Here is a 10,978-nt window from a genome sequence, read left to right as displayed (position 1 = left end):
TTGTATGCAGTACTAAAAAACTAAAAAAAAAATCAGAAAAAAAAAAAAAACAGCTTCTATAGGCTAAAGTGACAAGTATTTAGTGACCTCCCCTTACATTTGAGCAATAGCAGGAACCGGCTCTCTTAAAAAAGTTTCTTCTTTGACAAACTGGAAGAAGTCCATTAGGTCACACTAAATACTGATTCTAAAGAAGCCATTTTGTTCTGTTTTTTTTTTTTTTACATTTTGTGTACATTTCCTGTATTTTCTGTTTGTACTGTAATAAAGATCAAAAAATAGATATGCATGGTCATTAAAACATTGCTAAAACAACAAAGCTAGTGGTGGCCTAAGACTTTTATAGGGGTGAATTCAGGTTGATTGGGACACTTTTTGTCATTGAGATGACTTCGAAAAAGTGCCCAAATCAATCAACCTGAAATCACCCATATATTTAGTGTGTCAACAATCAGCGCCAGTTTTGAAGAGTGTGCATGTGCATAAAATGCACAAGGGAATGACACATTACGTATGAGGGAACCCACAATGAATTGAACATCAAATAAAGCAAAATGACATGGAACAAAAACAGTCAAGTAGTCATTAGGTGGCATGTTTGTTACAGAAGCATCTCGGAGATCTCGAATAGATTAATTAGCAGAAGTTATTACTCCTCCAACAGCATGTGACGTCATTAGCGTCAGTCCTATACTGTTGAACCAATGTGGTTCAAATGACAGAGGTGCGAACATGTTACGGTTTCGGAAACAGTGACTAGAAAACTTTTTGTGCGCAAAAACAAAAATAATGACTTTATTCAACAATTTTGTCTCTTCCCTGTCATTCTCCTACACTGTTTACATCCAGCGCTTCCAGGTTCTACGTCAGAACGCCGACTCAGTATTGACCGGCTCCTGTGTCAGCATCACATGCATGCGTTGCTTGCTCATGTGAACAGCGTCGGCCAATTATAAGCCAGCATTCTGATGTAGAACATGGAAGCCATCACCGAGTTCACTACGCCAACTGCGTATGACAACAGTTCAAATTTTTAAATAAAGTTGTTATTTTTGTTTTGTTCTTGCACACAAATTTTTTTCTCGTCACTTCATAAAATTGAGGTTGAACCACTGTAGTCACATGGACTATTTTAACGATGTCTTTTATACCTTTTTGGACCTCAAAATGTGCAGTGACATTGCTGCCTATGTGTGGTTCAAAAACCCTTGGATTTCATCAAAAATGTCTTAATTTGTGTTCCAAAGATGAACAAAGGTCTTGCGGGTTTGGGGCGACATCATGTTAGCGTCATGTCAATAGCACAGAGCGGATCATATGCGCAAGTCGGCACAGACCACAAAACGTATCGGACACATTTGAATTCTGCACAGAATGCTATATTTTAAAGCAATATGAAGGGGATTAGGAGGAGAAACTGTTAGAGATTAGAAGGAAACTGAGGCTTTACCGAGCTCAATGGCTCTGGCTATTTTTATTAAGAAAAAAACGGGGCGGAGCTGTTCTATATGTCCTGCCCTGTCTTCCCATTTCAGTTGAAATTGCTTCAACACATTGAATAATGCTGCTTGTTCCAAGACACTTCAGTGGGCCTTTAAAGACAGCATAGATGTATACTTCGCTGCCTTTGATATCTCAGAATCCTGTGAGTTCCATTCCTTGACATCTGAAAGTTGAGGTTGGTGGTCAGTTTGTGTAAATGAACGTTTTTGACCAACGTTTTACACCTCACTTTTTTTTTAATTCCTAGACAGAAATTACTATTGTAGTAATTAAATATTCGGTTATAGTTTTTGCCAAAGCTTTCTCTATTTTGCTGTAGATCATTGAATCGTTACGCTGCATCAGAACAGAAGTCTGTCCGAAATCAGATTCGTGGGGTACATTCGCGCAAACGCTGCCTGCAAAGTCATTGCCTGATAGGGCAGCGAGGCAACAAGTCAGCCAATGAGTGCGGGATTTGATGTTTACGGTTGTTGCTGAGAATGGAGCTGAAGATCGCTGAATAAAGGCTCGAATTTGTATCTGTTTTTCACAAGCGTAGGGATTCTAAAGATATGGATTACAGCGCACGAATAAAATTGATTGCTTTTGTGAATTTATGTTGCATCTTTCTTTCTTTTTCTTTTTTTTTTTTTTTGTATTTTATTGTTCTATTGTCAAGCACATCGTACGCTGAGAAAACGCCTGTGTCACTCGATCGGCAAACAAAATTAATATTAGGCTACATCATGATAAATGATGGTTGATCGATTACATAAATACTTATTTTAAGGTTTTAAAGGGTAGTCTTGTTTAACAAAACCTTCAAAACGAGTCTGCAGCAAAAGTCACAGAACAGAGCGAAATGTTATTATTTCATAGTAAGTAGGCCTATGAGTAAACTGCGTTTAATAAATGCGACTGAAAACGTAATGTCAGAAAGAAATGACAACTGAATACAACAGAATCAAGATATGAATGCCATGATTTTAATATTCATAAATAAGGACACACATTTGTACGTCTGTAAAGGTCATACGTAGGCCAAATAATTTACATTTAGTGCTGTCAATATTGTGGGTTTCAGTGTCTGTGGAAACGTATGGGCCTAAGTAAATTTAACCACACTTTACGTAAAAAAAACATACGAATACTCTTGAGATCACGTCGCAACAGCACCAATGTAACAACATTCATGCATGTGGTAGGCACTTTTTTTATCCAAAGCAACTTACATTGCATTCAATGAATACATTTTACCAGTTCATGTACCTATTCCCTGGGAAAAGAACCCATAACCTTGCTGTTGCTACAACAGCAATACTAACAAATACATGACACCACTCTCAAAGTTTACAGCAGCATGTGACCGTTTCATTTGAGGACAAGTGCATCAAATTAAACGAGATGTTAGACTAGCAAGTCTAAAATTGTACAGCGTGGAAGTATGTCTTTATAAATTAAGTAAAAGGAGTAAAAATAATTTAATGTAAGGAAGTAAATAAGACGTTTTCAGACCTCAGCTAAGTGGTTTTGTATAAACAGGGCACAGGACAATTGCTGTTTATTACAACATTATATTGTAATAGGCGCTACAAGTGTCTAGATAAGCTACTTGATATTTTAAGAAAGCTCTTTACTTTTTTTTTATTTTATTATTATAAAAAAAAAAAAAAAAAAAATCGATTCTGCTCCTTCTCCATCAGTCTATGCATGTGAAATAATTAGGGTTTCAATTAAGGTCATGAATTTGCCGAGTGTAGATTATTGTAAAATGCACTCACATGCTCACATTGCAACATAATTTGTGTCTATTATTGAATGTAGGCTAATATATATTTGTTTGACTGCATAGCCAGAATGGTATCTTGTGTAATTTCCATATACTTTGTCCAACCCCATAATAAAGAATGTTTAAACATTAGGTTGCTGATAAAAGATACAACAAATTGGTTTAGAATCATACATGTTGTTATCAAACATTACAACTTATTTATTTATAAAAATTGAGTTTTACCTTTACCTTTTATTCCCTATACATTTATCGACAAGCAATAATGTAATAAAAACATAACCAATACATAGATTAGAGATAGATAAAGACGGAAGTCTTATTGGAGATCTGTTGAAGAACTGAAGTATTATTTTAAAAAATGTTTGCTTATTACCATGCACTGAGTTATGCTTAGAGGTTTGCCTAGTAAGAGTCTACGTCTATGATGTCATTGAAAACTTTAAGTGCCAGGAAAGTATACAGTACATGCATTGATAGGCTCTCTCAGGGACATGTCACAGAGATCTTTCTGTGGTAAAATCAGTCGGGGTACATTATTGCCTTACAAATTACGTTAATTAACTTAAGATTTAAGCTACATAAAGCATAGAAGTGAACCCAATAGAACTAGAACTAACTTACAACTAAAATTTAAACTGCTGTTTTGACGGTGAAAAATATCTCCTTATAATTTTCACCTTTTACGAAAAACATCATGATCATTGACACCGATCCTTAACTTTTATCTTCATTCAGCTAACAATTGTGCCACTTTATTTTCGTTTTATACTAACTACAGTGCAGAACTAGAAAATCCACATTTTACAAGCTTGCGTGAGTAGGCTGTTTCGTTGAACAACAATGCTGCACCATCAAACATTGACATATTTCAATATTTGCATTGCTGGCGTCTCCATCATAAATTAAACATCTGGATAATTCATTTATTAATGATAATGTAGCCTATAACCCAGGGTGAATTCAGTTTGATTGGGACACTTTTTCCAAGTCATCTCAATTGCAAAATGTGTCCCAATCACACTGAATTCACCCTATTTGTTTATTATTATTGTTATTATTATTATTATGTTATTTACAGTCATTGTAATGAAGTCGTGTATTGTTGTTGACTTTCATTTCGTTGTGATTGCCTTTTCCAAAGTAATATTTGGAATTCGGGCAGATGTTTTAGGAAACACGTCGTGGTCCTGAATAGATGTTTGAGCCGACATTAGCTATACAGTTATTAATATTGATAGATTTTGGCTATTTGTTATCAAATATCATATTCGTGTTCATCTGTCAGTTTTTGCTATAGGCTATTGCTTATCAAGACCGCAATTTAATCAATCAAATTTCAAACAATCAAAAAAAATAAATAAATAAAATAAAATAAATCTCACTAATGTTTTGGCTCTGACAAGTGCATAATATTGCTTTTCTCTCAACAGACATGTCGTTGATACGGGTGTTAATTTATTTATATTTAAAAAAAAAAAAAAGATAAAGTGATAGATGTTTATCCTATGTATCAAATCATTTTGACTGACACATTTATACATTTTTTTTGCTGTATAAATGAATAAGCTTCAAACGAATATCACACCGGCCAGCGCAGCGTTTCCCGATAATTACGTATCTTAGCTCCTGAGAGCTCTATATGTTCCAAGCTGCAACGTTCGTTCTTTTTCTATGAATTACCCCATGAAGTGCTAAAATGTCAATTGCTTGTCATTGTATGATCTGTATGAACGGTTTTGTAATTTATCGGCCCGGGGAAAGTTTTTTTTCCCCTCAATATTTAATTCCCAATTATTAAATAAAATTGTACTTTTCGTGCATTTTCTTGTTTTTATTTTCACAAATTCATTTGTGGTTCGAGGTGCACGTTTCCAGGGTCAGCTAACAGAGTAGTGAGGTGCAAGCTGCACTTTAGGGACGTTCACCAATCAAGAGGCGTTTTACTCCCCCACAGTGATCGAGACAGCGATGCGCAACAGCGCAGTGTGGGCGAGAGCGAGTTTGGGGGTCAGAGAGGAAGAAAAATGACCATATGCAATGTATAGCCGTTGCACTGCAAGTCACATGCCTGCTCCTACTGTACCACTGAATTACATTTAGACAGTTATCAGAAACAATCATGCTACTTCGTTCGTTATCAGACATGCTACTTTATTTAATTATTAGTTTATCTATAAATTCATTTTCATGTTTTTATGCATTTATTCTAAACAATTTTAAATTAACGAAATAATTGTAACAATTAAGTAGCCTAAACGTATAACATAAAGCAGCATAATGTTAAAGTCACAATGTCTACTTGTAGTTAAATTCAATTCTGTACTAAATTTAGGCCTATAAGTGTAATTTTACAATTGTCCTACAGTCCTACAGATGACTGTAAGAACAATCATTTATGAGGGCTACAAGGTATTATATATATAAAATGTAATTTAATGTAGGCCTAGTATATATAATAATAATAATCATCATCATCATCGTGTCGAATATTATTCAAACGGTTTTTACTTACTCGGAGATCCGTATCTGTATTTTGTGCTGAGCCGCCATATCTTCCATAAGATTGCAAACAAAGAACCCATCAACAATGTCAACAGAAACGCTTTAAACAAAATGAAGGCAAAACCGTTTAAGGGAACCTGTCCAGTCGAGCGTTATATATGAAGCTATACTACATATTTATATAGTCTTAATATAAGATAGCTATATATTTGCACTGAGTGGCACTGATCCAGCATCAACACAGATAGCATCACTGGAGGCGCCAAATGCGGACAAGCACCATTACGCCCAGTAGCGCACATGAGAAAACAGCAGAATGGCCTTATCACTCCGTGCAGAGCGTATTGCATGAAACATTCTCTTGTTGGAAAAAAAGGCTGCTAGTTTTAGAGTGGACGTAAATGTACTGAAATTCAAGGCAGAATGAGCAAAGAAAAACAATTTGTTAAAGTTCCATACCTTGGCGAGAATTGGAAGTGAGATTAGGTTCCCATGAAAGACAACGATTGTGACTTCGTTTTATGCAATACCTTTATTTAGCATATTTACACATGAATTTATAAAAATATATAACTAAAGCTTTCTTCGTATTTACATTAACAATTTATTACTTTGTTCACATAGGGGTTTATTTAACGTACAAGTCTAAGTAATGTAATTCCATTCTTTTAAAATGCACTGATGCGTGATTTAGCTTTAAGATGGCAAATCTTATTTTGCATCCCCTATGCAGTCGTTGTCATAAACAGCATAGACAAAACCAGTATGACTATTGGTTAAACAGCCAACCACCAAACAACGCAGCCTGGAGACAGTTATAATTACAGTAAAGAACAAAGTCGTATACATTCATTCGGCTTTACAAAGATCTTATTCCCAGAGAGCGCTGAACATGGGCTCGAACAGGACATCACCGTCGAAAGATGTGCATTGGTTGAACTTACGGTTTGCTTTCTTGAAATGGGAATCAATTCTAAACTGATGTATCTGTGCTGTTACGAGGATGAGGTAGAAAGACTGAGTCCGTGTATACTGCTCAAGGCTTCGTGCTGCTGCTTGCTTAGGGGACTCGGTGGTTTTCTGTCTCCTGTGGAGGACAAACAGGAGAGCATATTTAGAGAGAAAACAAATCGTAACTCTCCTCACATCCAATCAAGTCATTGTCTTTTTGATTTTAAACCTTTGAACGTCACGTGTAATGTAAATCTAGGGGATCGGGGCATGTTATAAAAAATGATTCGATTTACCAAAATATAGGCCACTCTATTCAAATTTCTCTAAAATACATTTCTGAAATAAACGTTTCTGAAAATTACTTATTATTTTGCACAAGTGGTGCCCCAAAACAGACCGTTTATTTAATTATTTTTATTTTGAATTAATTAAATTATTTTTTATAAGACGTATACGATCAAAATCTGTAATCTTGCGTTAAAGTAAGCTATAATGCGCAATGTCTACAATGAGTAAACGGCAATAATTAACAGTAGAAATGCATTCATATGGGCCTATTAATGAGGCCAATAATGTATTAATGCTGGTGAGCACAGGCCCCAACTGAGATCATACTGCAATGTTTATACCGCTCAGTTTACCCTGCATGACCTCATTCTCATACGAAATTTTATGTGCATGCCTAATGGTTTGGTTGAGAACACTAGTATCCTTAGTAAGCTTCTATATGAGAGCCGAAACAGAATTTTAATTTTTCCCCAAGTGTTCCTTCTTATTATTACAAAGTAGCATAGTAATAACATAGTAATAACATAGTAATGACAATAGTAAGTCTATCTACGCACGTTAAAGAGTAATTGTCAAAACATTAGGTTTAAAGTTGGTTAAGATGCCCATGAAGATTTCCATCTAAGCAAAACGTTAATCAAAAAATGGACGGCAGTTAAAACATGACTCCTATCAAATGATTGTGCATACCATCTCTTACTGCATGTTTGAACGCCATAGAAGAATGAATGTCACTCGGGTGCATCGCTACGCCACCGCCAGGGTGGGAGAGGCTGGTGCCCTGGGCCTGCCAGTGATGCCCTGGGCTCACATAGCTGCCTGCTGGACCACTGTACACGCCGTACTGGTTGGAAGGAGAGTAAGCGCACGCTGGGACATAGCTAGACAAAGTCGACGAAGGCTGAAGTAACAGGAGAAAAATAAGCACATTAACAGAGCAAGCAGACAAAGAGAGGAGAGAAGCAGAAAAATACCATATGCAAAGTAATACATAATAAGGTGACACTTTACAGTGGCCGTCTTATAGGCTGTATTTTACATAAAACTATGTGCGATAGAAATTTTACTAACAAAGTGTATAAGCAGCTGTGCAAAAAGAATTACAGTTTAGGAACGCTGCTAATGTAGGCTATGTTACACAGTGTAATTGCACAGTAACATGAAAGATAACTTGTGGCATCCAAAGTCATCCAAATTATTTTTGAACAGAGCTTGCATCTCAAACAATAAAATACAAGTTTATAATATGGTACCTGAGGGTATTTTATGTCTGCATCAATAACCGATTTGTCTATTCCATTGACTCCATGAGCAGAGGGAAATGTCGCTCTATTGACACTACCCCAGTCCTCCATTTTTGGTGCGTATCCTTCAGCGCTAGCAATGGCTAGAAAAAAAAAAAAAATTTAAACAAATGTAACTTTCTGTTTTTACTTTGCTTTGCAACCAACTAAATCAGAATTACACCAAGCAGAATAAAGCATTACTAATGGAATTAACTGTCAGCGTTAGTCTGGTTTTCTTTGCCTTGTAATTTAATGATTTAAAACGATCTTTTAAATACATTCGACACAAATGTGCAGCACATTTTTACGTGAACACCTTAAGCGAAAGGTCTGCATACATATTTCCTTTATATGGATTTTGAATAAATATATTATTATCAATTGCTTACGGTGACAATATATAACGTATATATTCTTATATACAGAAATATATAACATGTTTTCTAATACAGTATTTTCAACAACATGTTTTATTATAATAATGCATAGTATAATAAAAAAATTATTATACTACATATTGGGGTGCTTAATGCGTGTTAAGAATTTATTCGTTATAATGGCCAAAAAAGGACTTTATAGGCTAGCCTATATATTGACTGGTTATGATTTAATCAACCTAAATACATACATTTTTGTAAAACTAATTTTTATGGTTAAAAAAAAAAATCAATCAGGTAGAAATAACTATTTAAGATTGCAGGTCACAAGTTTTTACAGTACCGAGAACCTGAAGGCCTACTCGGTATGTTCTTCGTATATGTGCAAGAATACGCCTTAATGACTCTGCTTTCTAAATTTCAGATGTCAACACATTTCTAAACTTTATCTAAATTCAGATTCTTAAAATAGATGATTACATATAGGCCTCGTCAGTTTGCTTTGTGTATGCACCACAAATCAAGCTATAGTGAGGCTGAGGCCTGTAACCGCTTGGTGTACAAGTAAGATCTGTTGTCTAAACCCATAGCTGTACAATGAGTCTCACCTGTAGGATCCATGAAAGCACGAATACCCAATATATTGCTGACCGTGTGCGCTGAAGGCCAGCCACGGGAAATGCTTACATGTCCACCCGTGACAGGGACACCGGGAGGATTGCTCATTTTGGTCCCGGAAGGAGACATTGCATTGGGGTATGAATACGGGTATATATGGTTATAAGAGAGGCCGGATTGCGGAGGTGCTTGTTTCCCATTTTCATATTGGTTAGGCTGGGAGAGGTTTCCAATCTTGTTCCTTAATATCCGGCTGATAGAGCTGACAGAAGGAACGTTGTACTTGTCACATACTCCGTCCGCGAGAAGACGGTCCCGGATCTCCCATGCAAAAATTCCCGGGTCACCCTGTTTGTACTCCCGTATGTTTTTGACTACATTCGGCGTTGTTACTCGTGGTTTGCTGCCACCGATTGCGCCGGGCAAAATGGACCCAGTTTCGTTGTATCTCGCAAGGATTTTACTCACACACCCATGGGACACCCGAAGCTGTCTGCTTATGTCACAGGGTCGGATGCCAAGCTGGGCTAACTCCACTATTCGTAATCTTATTGCATTGGGCAAAGGACGTCCATTGACAAAAACTCCCCCCAGCTGGTTCACCTCCCCGTAGGTTTGCTCTGTAAGAAACAAAAGGCATTGAAACTTAGGTTATGTGAAATGAATGTCGTAAAACAGCTTGACACATCATGTAGACTACATATTCAGTGACCTGAGCAAATCGAAGATTTGTACATGTACATGGCGATCTTATTTCTTGTTCTGCATTCTCTTAAATATTTTTTAACATTTGAAACTGTCAGTAGAGATAATGAATAGTCTATTGTTGGCCTAATGAGGCGGTAGATATCGCATAGTTGCTTTGTTTTAATAACTGACATGCTCATAAATAAAACTAAACATTTTACTATTCAGTTTGAGGCTCAAAGTCACGGTTATTTCTGGTCTAAATAAACCATCTCTCTGCAAAAGAAGCATGCAGATGTGAACGAGATCTCACCCATTTGATCTTGCGATGCTTGTCTTTAAAGCAGTTTTTCTTCAATGGCTGAACGCTGCAGCATGCGGTTGCTGTGTGAAGATGTTCAGAAGACTTCGACAGCTTTTGTCTATTCCGACTGCAAAACTTCTACATGCCAAACTTGTCTATGGTAGAATGGGATACGAGTGATCCTCTCCCGTTAAAGAGGGATTTGTCTGATCCCGCAGGGTGAAGTTTGCTGGAGTTAATTTGACGCGTCCTCCACGTCAATCTAACTGGTTACGCGGAGAGCGATGGGCTGATTTCATTGGTCCAGAAGTCATCGGGTAGGCTGCATGTGTGCGCGTAAGTACCATCCAGTATGCACAGTTTAACCATTTCAATATATTATTTCAGATGAGAAGAAGAGAACGAAGTTTCGTTTAAACTTGACGCATTTTCAACTTTAATAAGTCGAGCAACATATGAAGCTGAAAAAGCAAAGGAGTGGTCTAAGAGGTTTACAGCAGAAAAGTTGTTTATGCGCCCGCGCTCCAGAGAAATACATGTATTTTGTCTTACACATATCCTACACGCTGTGATAGAAAATGATTTTAATGAAGTTCGCCTTTGCGAATCAAAAATCGTGCATCAAGTGAAAGCTTGATGACTTAGCCATGTGTCGCTAAAACAACGAGAATAACTAGGAAATTCG

At 36.6% G+C, this 10,978-nt stretch overlaps 1 protein-coding gene across 1 annotated transcript; it reads right to left on the bottom strand.

Moving 5' to 3' along the window:
- Positions 1 to 6,292: 6,292 nt before the first annotated feature.
- pax1a (paired box 1a) lies at positions 6,293 to 10,758 on the bottom strand. Its single transcript, XM_048190544.1, has 5 exons — positions 10,303 to 10,758; positions 9,293 to 9,922; positions 8,275 to 8,408; positions 7,712 to 7,922; positions 6,293 to 6,866 (listed from the first exon to the last, which is right to left on the bottom strand). The coding sequence occupies exons 1-5, from the start codon at positions 10,304 to 10,306 to the stop codon at positions 6,775 to 6,777; spliced, it is 1,071 nt and encodes a 356-aa protein (XP_048046501.1). The 5' UTR covers positions 10,307 to 10,758; the 3' UTR covers positions 6,293 to 6,774.
- Between the last annotated feature and the right edge of the window lie 220 nt (positions 10,759 to 10,978).

Source organism: Megalobrama amblycephala, linkage group LG5 (genome assembly GCF_018812025.1).
Source record: "Megalobrama amblycephala isolate DHTTF-2021 linkage group LG5, ASM1881202v1, whole genome shotgun sequence".
Classification (NCBI taxonomy): Eukaryota; Metazoa; Chordata; class Actinopteri; order Cypriniformes; family Xenocyprididae; genus Megalobrama; species Megalobrama amblycephala.
The sequence above is the reverse complement of the archived record's forward strand: the minus strand, read 5'-3'. Positions and strand labels throughout refer to the sequence as shown.